The sequence below is a fragment of the Sus scrofa genome, chromosome 4 (genome assembly GCF_054392235.1).
Source record: "Sus scrofa isolate SSC_HxYL_T2T_F1_AM1 chromosome 4, Sscrofa_HxYL_maternal_Yorkshire_Landrace_v2.0, whole genome shotgun sequence".
Taxonomy (NCBI): Eukaryota; Metazoa; Chordata; class Mammalia; order Artiodactyla; family Suidae; genus Sus; species Sus scrofa.
Window position 1 is genome coordinate 115,086,369 of NC_139386.1, and position 15,955 is coordinate 115,102,323.

General features: G+C 58.2%; 1 protein-coding gene and 1 long non-coding RNA gene across 5 annotated transcripts in view; one reads left to right on the top strand and one right to left on the bottom strand.

The window, feature by feature from the left end:
- KCNC4 (potassium voltage-gated channel subfamily C member 4) overlaps nt 1-7,862 on the bottom strand; it is a 27,348-nt gene extending 19,486 nt beyond the window's left edge. For all 4 annotated transcript variants that reach the window (XM_085023702.1, XM_021090049.2, XM_021090048.2 and 1 more), the window contains exon 1: nt 5,781-7,862. In XM_085023702.1, coding sequence (XP_084879828.1) covers nt 5,781-6,458 — 678 coding nt within the window. In that variant the 5' untranslated portion in view covers nt 6,459-7,862. The remainder of the gene's footprint in view (nt 1-5,780) is intronic.
- Nucleotides 5,927-9,483, top strand: LOC146404204 (uncharacterized). The gene is made up of 2 exons (XR_014844572.1): nt 5,927-6,066; nt 8,721-9,483. It is a non-coding gene; the product is annotated as an uncharacterized LOC146404204 (long non-coding RNA).
- The last annotated feature ends 6,472 nt before the right edge of the window (nt 9,484-15,955 follow it).

Here is a 15,955-nt window from a genome sequence, read left to right on the forward strand (position 1 = left end):
AGACAGATGGACAGATAAACAGAAGAAGACTCATGCCCAAAAACCTATATTAAGGATGAAGTGTAGGAGAAGAGAAATTCGAGAGCACAGCCAAAGACACTTGCAGAGGAAGATCTGAAGGCTTGGGATGAGGGGCTCAGCCTTCCGGGGAAGCGAGATCCTAGTGCCCAGGCAGCGCTGGCGAGGGAGTGGGCAGCCCTGGGGGCTGAGCGGCAGGAAGGGAGAGGGAGTGTGGCAGGCACTGCATCTCTGCACTGTCCCCGGGCTCCCGGGTCAGGGCCTGTACTAAGAGGTCCAGGTCCCAGCCAAGGGACCCCACCCTAGCCCTGGGCCTTCCCATCCCCAGCCCAGACCCCCTGGCTTCAGTGTCAGAGCCAGCCTCTCCACCACCCCCTCCACCCCGCCAAGCCAGCACCCGGGCTGCCTGGAGCCAATGAGTCCCAGTCCCAGGTCACCAAACCAAGAACTTATCTGGCCAAGTCTAATTCCTGGTTCGTGCCTGTCTATCAAAACACCCCTGCCCCTTAGACCTTCCATCCCACACTGTCCTGTCTGAGCTGGCTGGTCCCCTGGCCAGGAAATTCCCTTCTTCCCTACCTCAGTGGGGCTAAGCTAAGCCCTGCGCACAATGAATATTTATTTATTTATAACCTGCCTCCTTCTAAAAATTATTTAAGGGAGCCAAGTCATTACCGTGCAGGGCCCCCCCAGCTTAACTTCTATTTCCTCCTTGACGCTTCCCTGCATACCAACCCCCTCCAAAAAATAAAATAAAATAAAATAACCTTGTCCCACACAGAGGCGGGATTTATCCCTTCCCTCTCTCACCTCCTACTGAACTTTTTCCTTTTTTTTCTAAGGGCCACACCGCGGCACATAGAAGTTCCCGGGGCCAGGGATGGAAGCCGAGCCATAGCTGCGGCAACACAAGATCCTTTTAGCCACCGCACAGGACCGGGGAGCGAACCCACACCTCCGCAGCGACCCGAGCCACTGCAGTCAGGTTCTTAACCTGCTGTGCCACAGCGGGAACTCCTGGCCTTCATTTTTTTTAAGGCTATTGTCTCACTTCTCACCATCTATTTTGTATTATTGTTATCATCTCTTGTCACCCAGTTGTCCCCAACGGCTACCTAGTCCACCTGACCTGGCTCTCCTTAGGAACAAGGACCACCTCTGAGCGTGTTGCTGTTTCTCGAGGCCAGCCTGGTGTCTGGTGTGGAGCAAATGTTCAATACGTGATTTCTGAATGACTGAAGGCAAGGGGACTGCCTGCTCCCTCTCCTGGTCCTAGCGAGCCTGTCACCAGGGGAGGTCATCAGCCTCACCAACTGGGACCAGAGGTGACAAATGGCTCTGGGCTCTCAGGCACCTGGGCTCTCAGACCCAGCAGCTCTCCTGGGTGGGTCACACCTGCTGCCTGTCCGGGACCCCTGCCAGGGGCTGGTAACCTTCACCCAGCCTGAAGACAACCCCAGCAGGGAGCTGGGCCAGGATGGGGCAGGCTGGCTGCCCAACGAGGATGGCGTGAGTGCCCTGTGCCCACATCCCAGGCGGACACGGACCACAGGCGGAAGCCCTGTTCCCAAGGCCCAGCTCGCCTGACTCTTCCGGCCTGCCCTTCCCCCCACTCTCCAAAATAGCCCAAGTTTTTTCATCCTTTCCCCCACTTTGCACCCCACCCCAAACGGTGACAAACAGAAACACCTCATCATCCAGAGACAAGATGTTCAGAGACAAATGTTGGTCTGTTCAGAACCGGGGAGGAAAACAGACAACAAATTGAGGAGGAGGCTAGGAGGCTGCCTGGGGCCTGGGTTTCATCCCTCTGCCTGAGCCAGGGGACCCCTGTCTCTGCTCTTAATCAAGCCTCCTCTCCTTTTGTTCTAAGTCCCGAGGGAAGAAAAGAGGAAGCAAAACCTGGTATGAACAATTCTAGGGAGCAAAGAGACGGGGCTTTAGTCTGGAGGGAGCGTGAAGAAAGGGCTGGGTGGAGGAGAGAGGGCCCCCCAGCCCCTGAAGTCAGAGGCCTTCTCCAGGTGGAAGCCACCCAGGGTGGCTGAAGCAGAGGGACAAGCACAGATGTAAGCGCATGAGATCCGGGTTTGGGTCCTAGTTCTCCCACCAGTGTTGTGACCTTGAGAAAGCCCCCTCTGTGCCTCAGTTTCCTTCTCTGTAAATGGAGGTTAAGAATCCCTGCCCCACTTGGGTTAGATATTAGGAAAAAAATCGCAGGTGCCAGCACCTGACACATAGCGGATGCCCCATCAATGTGAAAACCCAGCTCCAGCTGCCTTCCTGAGGCCATGGGATCCCGTGGGGTCACCTCTTCTCAGAAGGACCGCATCATGGGAAAACTCCGTCCAGGTACTGATGTCACCGAAGGAGAAGGACTGTCATCCTTAATAGGGCTGATAACTGGGCTAAAGCCAGCTCAGCCCCTGGGACCTCTGGAGCCTGGGAGTGAGGGGGGTGAGGGTCCTGGGGTCCCAGGCATCAGGCCTCCTGTCTGCCCTCAGAATAGGAGGAAGGCCTGATTCTAGAACTCTGAATGCTGCCCAGACCCAAACCATTCCCCCTCAGTCTGGGAAGCCACCCTCACTGTTGCTAAGCCCTGGCTCTGCCCGGGCCCACGGGCAGAGGGCAGATGGGGACAAGACTGGCCTGACCCTCGTGCTTGCTCCAAGTTCAGGCTACAGGAACAGAACCACAGCAGCAGCCACCCATGGGCCCCGTCGCAGTGAAGGGAGTGGGGTGAGCACCCAGGCCTGCCCGAAGGAGGATGGCTCTTCAGTCCAGGCTGGTAGCTGGGCAACAGGCTCCCATTGCCTAGTTCACGTTCCGTTTGTATCTGTTTTGCTCCTCGTATAACATGCCACGCAAATGACCAGCTGCTGAGAGTGAAGAGATGCCAGGGCAGCGCGCTGCTCCACTACCCTCACCAGCCCTCAGTGAGCGCCCCAAGCCCATCGCAGTGCTGCAGGCCCCGCTGGGGAGGCAGCGGGGGAGGCCCCGAGGGAGGGAAGGTATGAACACAGCCCCAGGGGACAGCACTGGGGGCGTGTGTATGACTGGCCGGGGGTAAACAGGGCAGGGAGGGCACAGCCCGAGAACCCCTGCACCTCAGACCCTCAGGCCTGGAGGCATAACCCGAGTAAGCATCCCTTCTGATGTCCCCAGCTGTCCCTGGGTTTTCTGATGTCATCCACAGGATGTCCAGAAGCTCAGAACACCTCCCAGACCAGAGTAACCAATGAGCTGCCTCAGACACAGCCTTATTTGGTGGCAAGAACATGTCATGATCTGAGGAGCAAGGGCTGGGGTGTCAGGGAGCCCTGGCTTTGAGTCACAGCCTGCCACTCTCCAGCTGGGTGACCTCAGGCAAGGTGTCTGCCCTCTCACAGCCTCGATCTATTACCTGGGGATGACACCTCTGCTGTGAGTGTCCTGCGAGGATTTGAGATGAATGCAGAGCATCTACATGGAGAGCTCAATAAGCAGCAGTCGTTATGCATGTTTTAAACTTTTGTACTCTCACTCGTGTGTCCTCGGAACAGCTGAAGGCACGCCTTTGCCAGTGCTCCTGAGCAGGAGGCAAGACCCCTTCTGGCATGGGTGCCTCCAGAGCTCCAGCCAGCTGTGCCCATCAGCACGAACAACCAGAGGTGGGAAATTCGGGGCTTCGTGGGCTCTGTTATTAGTTAAGGATCTGTGACGAGACACTTAACAGCTCTCACTCTCATTGTGCTTCAATGGGAAGAATTTACCCAGCCCGGCCCCCCAAAATCCTGGCCTCAGCTGAATGGCCCTGGCTGCTGTGATTCCACATCAAGAGGGCCAAGTACCTCGGGCTCTGGGAGGACTTTCGGGGGCTGACCAGGCTCTGAGCTGACCCGCAGAGCCCCCCTGCTGGACCACTCTGCACTGAGTGGAGAAGAGACACTCATTGATGGTACAGCCCCTGGGAACCCAAGAGGGAGGAACCTGAGCAGGTGAAAGGTCCTCAGAGACCCCAGAATGCTCAGAAATCAGGCCCCTAACCACCTCCCTGGCTTGCCCCCTTCCCCCCCAGCTCCATCAAGCCAAATCTGTCTCTTCCTCCCTTCACCCCCAACTTCGAAAGAGCCCCAAGGATCTGCACCTTCTCTGCTCTCGTCCTCGAGGCCAAGAGCGGACACTAGCAGGGTTAAGAGAACTGCCTGAGAAGCCCGTGGAGCTCACAGCCGGCCCAGGCCTCCACTGTGCCCTCGCCTTCTGAGCTGGTCTCAGGGCTGCAGGGGAAGAAACACAGGCAGCACCCTAGCTTTGCTGTCAGTCCTGAAAAGGGCCCCGGCCCTTCCAGTGGCTGCCCTTGGGAAGGGTACCCAGCGGAGCCCTCTCCTCCTCCCTCCTCTTCCACTCGAGAGATGCATGTGTCCTGGTAGAGCACAGATGCCAGCCTGCCCCCCCCCAACAGCCCCATTTCCCAATCCCCTATCCTCCCCTGGGGGCCAGGCGGGGGGAGTGGAACTTTTCCTTCCATGACTGGGCTGAGGCCCCGCACAGGAGGTGCCAGGGAGGCCGGCAGGGCTCTGAGACTCATTAACATGACGACTTGGGATGTCACCGCTAACTACCTACCAGCGTCCACAGCAGGAGGCGGTCCCCGGACCCAGCACATCTGTCTCCCACACAGACCCCAGCCAGGCTTCAGGCTGCCGGTCATGGGATCAGGCACCCCCCCTGCAACCCCAGGGCCTCTTTTTTGAAGAAGCTAAAGCTGTGCATCAGGGTCTTTTTTCCAGATGCCCAAGCCTTTCTCCCCCACGACCCTCTTCCAGCTAAGGGGTTAGGGGAAGCTGGAGTGACCTGGGGAGGGGGTGGTGGAACGGGACTAGATCTTGCCGAAGTCGACCTAAATCACTTCTTTCCTCCCCCTCCCCCATACCCCATACACCTATTTCAAGCAGTAACCTGAACCAGGGCTTTCTGGGAAGCCAATTTGTGCTGCAGCAGGAAGAAAGAAGCGGCAACAAATCTGGGCTCATCACCAGGCAGCCTGGGGCTGGCCACTGGCTATGGGAGCCGGAAGGGCCCGGCACATTAGGCTCTTCCTGTCTGACTCTCCCCTCATCCCTGCTGAGGCCAGGATGACCTGGGGATCCAGGAAGCCTCAGGGGCATGGAATGGGGGCAGGCATTTTTATTTATCTCCCTGGGAGAATGAAGGGCTCTCCCCAGCCTGGATGAGAGGCCTGGGTTCTGATTCTCGTTCTGTCTGTTACGGCTGAAGCACTGAAGTCCCTTTTTCTAGAACTCATCTTTCCCAGCACACGGAGCTGCTGCGGGTGGTGGTGGTGGTGGGGGATTTCGATGAGGTGGGACACAAGGAAGCAGCAAAGCCAATGGCCAGCTAGAGCAGGCACTTACACTCTACAGCTTTTCCCCCTAAACCCTGCCTGACCACAGCACAAGGCCTAGTTCCAGCTCTCTGGGCCTTGGGAGGAACAGGGGGTAGGTGTAGAGAAGGCGCAGGTGCAGAAAGAAGGGGGCGGGGGGAGCGGATGAGCTCGGCTAAGGGCACCGCTCTTGCTGGGATGCTGGGAGGGGATGCCTTAGAGCAAGAGCTGGGATTCGGTCCAAGTAGTAAGTCAAGTGTGTGCTGGCTCCCGATGAAGCTGCAGGGGGTGGGGATGGACGATTCCCCTGGGGTCCCACGGAAGGCAGGGGGAATTGGGAGGGAGGTGGTGGGAAAGTCAGTCAGTCTCGGTCTGAGAGGAGACGCAGGCTCCTGCCACTTACCCTGGCCGCCCGGGAGGAGTAGGGATCCTCGAAGAGCGCCCACATGCGGGGCTGCCAGCCGCGGCAGCCCCCGGACCCGGCGCCGGGGCCCGCGCCTCCCTCGTGGGGCCCCAGGCGCTGCAGGGCCAGCTCCCGCTCCTCGTCGCCGGCCTCGTCGCCGGGCCCCGCGGCCCCGCCGCCTCCGTCCGGGCTCTCGAAGATGTCCAGCGCCTCTTCGGCGTCGCGGTGCTGCCGGTAGGTCATCCAGCAGCAGGGCTCCACGTCGGTCTCGTCGATGCCCCAGAAGGTGAGCTCCTCCTCGAAGAGAGGCCCGCACACGTCGGCGGGGCAGTGCAGCTTGCCGGTGCGGTAGTAGTTGAGCACGTAAGCGAAGACGCCCGGGTGCCGGTCGAAGAAGAACTCGCAGCCCCCGCCGCCGCTGCTGCCGCTGCTGCCTGCGCCGCCGCCATCGGACTCAGGCCGGCCCCCGCCGTCGGGATCGGCCAGCCAGGCGAGGCGGGTGCCCGGTAGGGTGCGCAGGGTGCTGCGGTAGGTCTCATGTCGCGTGCCGCCCACGTTGATGATGATCTTCTCCGACGCCTCGCCCTTGGCCATCTCCTCCTTCAGACATGTTTTGGACGGAGGCTTGTTCCCCGACTTGCGCCCGCGGTAGGAGGAGACACACACCGAGCTGATCATAAGAAGCGCTGCGGGGCTTCGGCTTGGGGCGGCCGCTGCCCTCCAAACACCCTTCCCGAGGAGGCAGCGTCAGACGGGGGAGGGGGAGGAGACGAGGAGGAGGCAGGAGGCGGCGGCGGCCCCCTCTGCGGCTTGGCCCTGCCCCTGCCTCCCCCCCGGGGCGCCGAGCGGGAGGAGTTAGATTTCTCGGGTGCACAGGTGGTTGGGGTTGGGGCAGGCAGAGCTGGGGAGGGAGGCAGAAGGGGGGAAAGGAGAGCCGAGGACCCAAACGAGGCGTCCGGGGAGGCAGGGGCAAGCACACACACGCTCCGGGGTTAGGACTGGACACTCGAACGCTCGGGCCCCGGGACACGCCCCCTTCCCCCTCCCCCAGTAGATGGGGAAGCGCACAGTCCGGGCGCACTGGGAGGGTCCAGGGCGCGCGCGCGCTCACACTCACACGGGCCACCCTCCGGCTCCCAGTCCGCGCCGAGCCCCGGGAGAGGCCGGCTTCCCCACGGCGGCGGTGGCGGCGGCAGCGCAGCAGCAACAAGTCCTCCGAGCGGCTGCCGGAGCCGGGCCGACGCTCTCACGGCAGCCGGAGCTCCGCGGGCCCGGGCTGCGCGCGGTCAACACGAGGCGGCGGCGGCGGCGGCGGCGGCGGCATGTGGCCTCTTCCCCCCATTCATAAATCCAGCGCAGGGCACAGATGGCAGGCGGGGCGGAGCGGAGAGCGGCGTTCGGGCGGGCGGGTGATGCGCAGGGCGAGGCGGCAGAAGGAAAACAAGCGCGCCCGCCAGAGCGAGCCTCGGGTCCTGCGTCCGCGGCTCGGCAGCGGCGGGGAGCTGCGCTGGGCTGGGCGCTGCGCTGCGGGGGCCGCGCCGGGGCGGGGGGGCCTCAGACGGGGCGTCCTGCTCGGCGCCAACCCTCGGGGGCGGGGTAGCTCCCGGGAGCAGGGCTCTGGACACTGGCGAAGGAGTCTCCCGCGCGGCGGCCGAGAGGCCAAGGACACCTGCAGGCTTCCTGGGCTGCGCCGAGCGGGAGCCTCAGCGCAGCGCCCCGGCGCCTGGCTCCTGCGATCTGGCGGCGGCGCTGGGAGCCACGCCATCCACGCGTCTGCCCATCTCCGGGCGGGGCGCTGGCCTTGGCCTGCAGCCGGGGGCGGGCGAGAGGTGCCTAGAGGAGGGAGTTGCCTCCACGCCAGCGGGCTGCGGCTCGGGGGCTCTCAGTTTCCCTCCGGCCTTCGCAGCGAACGCCACTCTCCGCTGGCGCCTTTTCCTCCCGGCTCCGCCTCGCCCGGGCGCGCCCTTCGCGGGGCGGGGTGGGCGGGGCGCGGCGCGGGGCCGAACCGCTCGATGCAGGGCCCCGGCGGCCGAGGAGCTCTGCCTTTCTCTGCGGAGCCGAGCCAGGCCAGGCGCGTTACCCACCCGCGGCCCGCGCGCCGCTGTCGCGCGCCTCCGCCGCCATCCCCTCCCGCCCCCTTCGGCCCTGCTCCCCGCCTCCCCCACGCCCGCAGCTCCTCCCACTGCAGTCCTGATGACACCGGAGCGCTCACGACCCCTGACCTCTAACCTCCGCCTGCCCTTTCTGGCCGCTCGCCTTGCCCCCTTCCCACCAAGCTGATCACTTTGTTGCGGTTTCCTTGTCGCTGACCGGGGAAGAAAGAGTGGAGAGATGGCGTTGCTAGGAGGAGGCGGCCCCAAACACTGTTAGGGCCTCCTAACCACTCCGCCTCCAGCCTGGCCCCGGATCCCCACGGTCTGGGTGCTTTTGGGCCCTGTCGCAGTCACTGAAGCCCTCGCAGTGGAATAAGGGACCCAACGGCCTTGGCCAGAGAAGGAGCGCCTGGCACGGGCAGAAGGAAACCGTTGTCCTAGTGCTGTCATGGGTGTGGGTCAGGAGGCCCTGAAAGATCATTAGGTTAAAGGCGTGGCCCATCGTGGTCCTGGGGCACGTAGGTAGTGACCGAGTCCCATCTTGTGGCCCTCTCCAGGCTCTACTTTGTGTCACTCGTTGCAAGTTGACTCTGCCCTTCTTCTGTCTCATCTCCCCTCTCTGACCCTGAGCTCCTCCCGACTGCACCGCTTTTTCATCTTGATAGCTCCCACAGTGCCCGCCTCTGAGAACCTGTTTGCTAAGTGATTGAGAAGCTGCCATACCCCAATCATTAGGCAGCAGCCAGCCTTGACTGGCCTCATCCCAAGAGCAATGTCCAGATTCATTTGTTTTTAAGTCCAGACCTCGTCTACATCTTTAAATTAATCCATTTTTTTTTCTTTAAAGTTTTAGGCAGCCTCCACATCTGTCCAGATCCCGTGAGAAGGATTATAAAGCAGAAATGCAAGGTGCTTGACACGGCTTTCCCGGACATCAGAACATCATCTGATTTCCAGATCAGTCAATACCTGGCTATACTGGGAGAGAGGAGACGGGGGCCCAGTGCCAGTGTGAGGGATTCTTAGAAGCAAAAGGCTCATCATTGATGAGGTCAGAAAACCAAAGTGACAAGACGATGGTCTGTGATCTGTACGTACATGCAGAAGAGGTGGACAGCGTCCTGGACCGGCGTCAGAAACATGTTTGCGGGCCCCCACGTTGTGTCTAGTTGCCTTATCCCTTGGACCTGATGTCTGCATTTCAGAGTTTAGCTGGCTTTGCGTTTGCTGCAGCAAAAAAAGAATCTCCCAAATGTGATGGGATGGGTCAGAAGCTGGAACGAGGAAGGAAGAACCACCGCAAGGAGAGTTACAAATTGACTGTAATGAATGGTGTTAAAGCGCTACCTGCTTTTGTCCTGGCACACTCCCCTGGGGAGCTCTCCCCCACTTTCCAGCCTTCGGTCTGGCTGTACGCAGTCCTTCTGAAGAGAGAGCCAGGTTGATGGGGGAGGGGTGGGAGAGGTGAAAAAACCACCCCAGCATCCCACTCTTAAGTCATTTGTTCCTTCCATAAATATTTCTTGCATGCCTATGATGTGCCAGAAGCTGTTCCAGGCTTCTCTGGAAATCAATGACCAAAACTGCCCCTCCAGCCTCACCCTGGTAAATCGCTCCCTGCGTGGTGCTTCCCCGCCGCACGGTTTGTAGAGGATGAGGAGCATGTGGGGAGATGGGTGGAGGAAGAAAGCTGCCCGGGGGGGGGGGGGGGGGGGAAGGCCTGGAGGGGAGGTCAGAAAGCTGGGGTCGGGGGTAGGGGAACCCAGGAAGAGTCATGGAAAACAGAGGGCCCGCCTGAAAGAGGCAGTGGGGTGAAGGATCACGGGGTGGGAGGGCCCCTGACTCATGTCACCCACCTACCAGCTTCCGGAGAGGGGAAGTCAGCTTTAGGCCAGGGGCCTCCATAGAAGGCCTTACCCCCTGCGGAAGGTTGTATTCTAGAGCTCTGGGCTAACCTGTTCCCCGGGCCTCTCTGGAATTTTCTGGTGGATTCAGTATGCTGCAGTTGGCCTCACAGGGCCTGTTTGCCTCAATTGGTGTGTGTGAGGTCTAGCTATTTCCTCAAAGCTCAGAAACGGGGAGAGAGCCCCCTGGCCAACCTGCCTTGTGACCGCGTACTGCGGATGGGTGGGTGCTGCCCCCTGGTGGTGCTAGGAGACCCTGCATCCAACCTTACCTTCTGGCTTGTGGTGATGGGAGAGAAAGGGGCTGATGGGTTTCCCCCCAGTTCCAGGACCTCGAATCCCTCTCCCATGTGGCCTTGGCCTTTTCCAGTCCTCCGAGACCTTGATAACCGACAGGCTTAAGCACAACCACGAAAACAGTCACAGTTGGAAATTCCCAATGCCACGAGCTTCTTGCCCTTCAGTCTCACCTTTTCTCTACCTTCCTCCCCTGGATGCCCAGGTTTCTTCTGGCTGTTGGGAAAGAACGTCTGTCTGGGAGCCAGTTCCTGCTAAAGTGGATTTTCCTCACCAGGAATAAAACTATGGCCAAAGAAAAGGAAAAGAGCAAAGCTTGATCCTAGAGGGGCCCTGCTGGGAGGCTGTCAAGCACCTGCAGCGTTTTTAGAGCCCCTCAAATAAGACCCTTGCTCTCTGAGCACTGAGGCTGATCTGCCCAGTGGGAGGCTTGAGAGCCTGACATCAAAGCCTGTGTCCCCACTGGGCTTGGTGTGGGGCTCGGCCACTTTGGGGTGACAGGGGCCATCCAGTCTCCTCTCCATCTCTTTTCTTTGGACCCTGCTGGTTTTGAGGGGCTCCAAGCCTAGGAGTAGCCCCCCTGGCTGCCAAAGCAAGGCCCTGGCCATTGATATTCACGCTTGTCCCTTTTTGATATTCCAGCTCCTGCCAAGGACCAGCCCCTCTTTCCTCAGGTCCAGGTCAAGGAGCCAGCATCCTTGCCCAGCCTTCCCTGCTGCCCAGACTGCTTAATTGAATTGCTTTATCAACCATCACCACGAGGCGGAGGGGAATAGAGCCTTTCCCCTCCTGGAGGGAGGATGGGAGCACAGAAGCTGAAACCTCTGCTTATCACTTCACTTTATCCTGCCTCCCACCCCCACCCCCAGGCACCCTGCAGAGACTTGCAGGCTCCACATCTATTGCTGAGAGCCTTCCCAGGAGGGATCTGGGAAGAACCCGGACGTAGAGGGCAGCCCATAGGCCTCACGGAGGTCAGCTTGAAGGACTTTTCATGAGGGCTGAAGGCAGGGCTGGGTTGCTGTGGAAATCCCAGCGAAGGCACATTTGGAGCTCTGGAGGACCTCCAAAGGTGGCCTTTGATGACCCTGCTCTTAAAGGGAAAGGATCAGAAGGGGGTTCCCGTTGTGGCTCTGTGGGTTAGTATCCATGAGGATGCGGCTTTGATCTCTGATCCTGCTCGGTTGGGTTAAGGATCTGGCGTTGCTGTGGCTGTGGTGCAGGCCAGCAGCTGTGGCTCCGATTTGACCCCTAGCCTGTGAACCTCCATATGCCAGGGGTGTGGCCCTAAAAAAGACAAAAAAGAAAAAAAGAAAAAAGAAAGGAACCCGAAGGGTGCAGGCTACAGGCTACAAGCTCAGGCCTCACCAGGACACAGCCTCATAAACCATGCACCTGAGTGTCAGCTCACAGGCACCTTCTTCTCCAGACAGTCCAGGCCTAAGGAGCAGCTGGGAGACTGAGCTGGGCTTGGGGTTGGACCAAGCATCGAGCATGACATGGGGCCCGTGGAGCCCGCGTAGAACAGTGGTCAAGGGAGTGGCAGGATCGTGGACCCCCAGAGCCCTCCTGCCTCAGGGCTGCTGAGGCGGAGACCCAGCCCAGGGCGGGGAACAAGAGCACGCGTGCGCACACGGTTGCTCAGGGCCCAGCTGGCAAGACACCTTGGCACGTGGTGCTTCTCCATCTAGAAAAGCACACATTCCTCTCGCTTGGGCTAAATTCTAGCAAAACTGGTTTATTCCATTAGAGTAGTTAATTAGTCCTGATGGGCCCCGTCCCCTCCAGTGGTGTCCTGGGGGAAGGAACGCAATTGTCTGGAGAGGCAAATTCTAGCTCCTCTTGGACACTCCTGAAGCCCAGCACTCCTTCCCTGCTTGGGTCAGCCCCGGGAAGCCAGGCTGCTGGGACCCAGGGGGCCACAGGGTGCGGCTCCACGGAGTCTTTCTGCCCTGCAGCTGGCACCATGGCTCACCGGGTGTAAGCCTAATATTGCAGCCAGTGGTGGCAACCCTATAACCAAGAATGCAACCCTAATAATGCAAATCATGACTGCTGAGTGACAGACATGGCCCCCTCCCCATTTCCAGAGGTTTCTTACCATGCACGACCGTGTGAGTGAATGCAGCAATGTGCCTGCCAGGGTGAGCACGACAGTGACACGACCACCTCCGCCAGGCTGGGCTCCCCGCCTGGTCCTTCTCTGTGTACTCCCAGTGCTTAGCACAGTTCCAGGCACTCAGAACCCTTGGTTGGAGCTTGATGGATGGGATTAACGAGGCAGCAGGATGAGGGTGGGAGAGGATGAAACCTTCCCTGTCAGCATCTTGCTGGGCTGGAGGGCGCGCTGGATTGGGAGTCAAGAAATCGAGTCTTTGGCCCCAATTTTGCCCCCTGCTTGGTTGACACTCAGGTCCCTTCTAGCCCTTTGACTCCAAGTCCATCATGTATTGTATTTTTTAAAAACGCAGTATGCTTTTCATCTTATTTTTTAGTTTTAATTTTTTTTCTTTTTAGGGCCACACCTTTGGCACATAGAAGTTTCTGGAGCTAGGGGTCGAATCGGAGTTGCCGCTGATGAACTATGCCACAGCTACAGCAACACCAGATCCGAGCCGCATCTACGACCTACACCACAGCTCACAGAAACACTGGATCTTTAATGCACTGAGCGAGGCCAGGGATGGAACCTACACTCACGTTCTTAACCCATTGAGCCACAACGGGAACTCGAAACCATGATACACGAGGCTCTGAGTTTCCCCAACCGTTCTCTGAGGAGTTTGGGCCAGATAATCACTAAAGTTCATATTCTGGTTACCACTGCTGTGCAAACGACTCCAATTAAGTGGTGTAAATCCAGCAAGCATTGTATCGCGCTCAGGATCTTACAGGTCAGGAGGTTAGAAGGGCCTGGTAGACAGGCCTTGTTAGCATGCCTCATGCACCTGCAGGCAGGTGTCGGGTGGGGCTGCGGGCATCAGAAGCTCAGCTGGGCTGGATGTTCGCCAGGGTGTGTTTGTGGGGCCGGCAGAGGGTACCAGCTCTTGGCTGGGACCGAGGCTGAAGCTGTCAACCGAACACCTGCAGACACACGGCCCCTCTGGCCCAGGCTGGTCTCAGGGTAGTTAGACTTCTAAGATGTCGGCTGAGTTTCCTCAGAACCGCTCTGCCTAGAACTCCCAGTGGAAGTGGCGTGACCTCTTCTAATCTCACCTCAGAGGTCACAGAGCATCACTGCTGCCATATTCTGTTGGTCGGGGAGGCCCTTCCTCACCCAGATTCTGGGAAAGGAGCTTAGACTCCACTCCCTTGACGTGTTAAAGAATTGGGGGCCTTAAAGGAAAAAAAACCCGACCACATCCCAGTGGTCTTTGGAATCCTACTCTGGCCCCAGGCCCTGTGGCTAGAGCTGGCTGAGGCTCGGGGGCTGGTTGTGGGGTCGGAGAGACCCCCACACTTTGGTCTTCCCTTTCCTTAAAACGGGGCCTCTTTCTCCTCCTTCCTGGGCTTTTTAATGTTTTAGGCTGAGACCGTCCCTTCTGAATAGCTCTGGGAGAATGACTCTCTGCCAGGGTGAGGGGGCCCCCAGAAGGCAGCAGGCCCCCTGGACTTACTCCCATTGCAAGAAGGAAGGAAGCTGATGTTTAATGAGCAAGTATTAGATTCCAGGATGGAAAGAATTCTCTACTGGCTTCCAGTCGGTTCTCCAGAAGGAGTTCGTTTTTCCCTCACAACGTCTCTGTGAGAAGGGACATTCTCCTTCTAGAAAGTAGAGGTGAAACGGGTTCCGGGACTTGCCCCAGGTCATAGGGCTGTGACACAGCCATGACTCAGACCTACCTCATGCCATCTGCTCTGGGCAAACATGCAACAGAAGTCGGCTCCCATGTCCTCCCAGGCGCCCTCCTCCTCCCGTCTGCTCCCTCCGCCCTGGGGCCCCAACTCAGCCATTTGCCTCCCCAGCACAACTTCCCTGTTTGTGCCCCACTCGGGCACCGATGCCTGAGGATCCCTGGCCCCCTGGAATAAGCCAGTTACATGGGCAGCCACACATTTTTTTTGGTGCCCTTCCCATCACCAAGGGGGGCCTGTATGCCCTCGCATTCACTCTGGGCAGATGCTGTGACCTACAGGATATGGCAGAAGTGACGCTGTGTCATTTTCCAGGGCCAGGCCCCTTAAGAAATGGGCTGCGTCCCCCTCCTGTCTCTTGAAACGGTCTCTCTGGGCATCTGGAGCCACCGTGGACCCAGAGATGAACTGTGCAGGGGCAGTCCAGCTGCGGATGCTCCCCTGGGAACAGTCTAAGACCAGCCTGCCAGCCGTTCTCACTGACGTGCCTGCCGTTTGAATGTGAGTGAGGCTGCTGTGGACCCTCCAAACCAGCTTATCTACCAGTTTCATTCCACTGGGTGACCTCAACACCATTAAAAGAGCCACTCAGACCAGTCCTGCCTGAATTCCTCATCCCTAAAACATAAGCGTTTTTTGGCCTTTTTTTTTTTTTAAGGGCTGTACCCGAGGCATATGGAGGTTCCCAGGCTAGGGGTCGAATTGGAGCTACAGCTGCCATCCTACACCACAGCCACAGCAACGCGGGATCCAAACCAAGTCTACCATCTACCCCACACCTCAGGGCAAGGCTGGATCCCCAACCTACTGAGCAAGGCCAGGGATCAAACCTGTGTCCTTGTGGATACTAGTCTGATTTCTTTCCACTGTGCCACAATGGGAACTCCCAAAACATGAGTTTTAATTCCTTAAGCTTAAGTGTAACTTGTTATGTAGGCATTATGTCATTCTATCCAGTTTATACCTATCCTACAGATTAAAAAGTTTAAGTTCAGAGGGGTTGTATAACTTGCCCTAGGTCTTTCAGGAAGCAGGAGCCCTAGCTGGCATTTGAACTTGAACTCGAGAAGTCTGACTCCTAAACTCCCTCAAACCCAAGCCTTTGTTATGCTGCTTCTTAGTGGATCTATGTGTCCCTCCTGGCAGGAGGGTTGGCATTTCAACCAAAAACACTGACTTTCAAACAAAGAACTGAATGAATTTTCAAAGAGTGATATTTTCAGCATTATCTCCCCTGTTTGAGAGATAATGTGGGGAGCTTTGGAGAGGGAGGGGTTGGGGAGGAGGGGTTCCCTTTTCCAAACTCAAGACAGTAGGCACTGATTATTTATCTTTGTGTAGCCACAGCTGGAACAGAGCCTGTTCATGGTGGATGCTTAATAAATGTTTGTTCTAGGGTAAATTAACCCAGAGTTCCCACTGTGGAGCAGCTCGGGTCACTGCAGATGTGTGGGTTCAATCCCCGGCTTGGTGCAGTAGGTTAAAGGATCCTGTCTTGCTGCAGTTGTGGCATAGGCTGCAGCTGTAGCTTGGATTCAGCCCCCGTCCTGGGAACTTCCATATGTCATAGGTACTGCCATTTAAAAAAAAAAAAAAAGGAGGAGTTCCTGTCGTGGTGCAGTGGTTAACGAATCTGACTAGGAACCATGAGGTTGCGGGTTCAATCCCTGCCCTTGCTCGGTGGGTTAAGGATCCGGCGTTGCCGTGAGCTGTGGTGTAGGTCGCAGACGTGGTTCGGATCCTGTGTTGCTGTGGCTCTGGCGTAGGCTGGCAGCTACAGCTCCGATTAGACCCCTAGCCTGGGAACCTCCATATGCCGCGGGAGCGGCTCAAGAAATGGCAAAAAGCCAAAAAAAAAAAAAAGGAAATTAATCCACAGAGGAAGAAATGATAGCGTGGGAGAGAGACGCTGTGGACCAAGAGATGGGTTTTCCTGCCATCTGGTGGCTATTTCTGGAACAGCACTTTCTTCTCTGCTGCCAGAGAAGGAAATGCAAGGTTTTTTGGGGTTCTTTGGCTGTGTCTG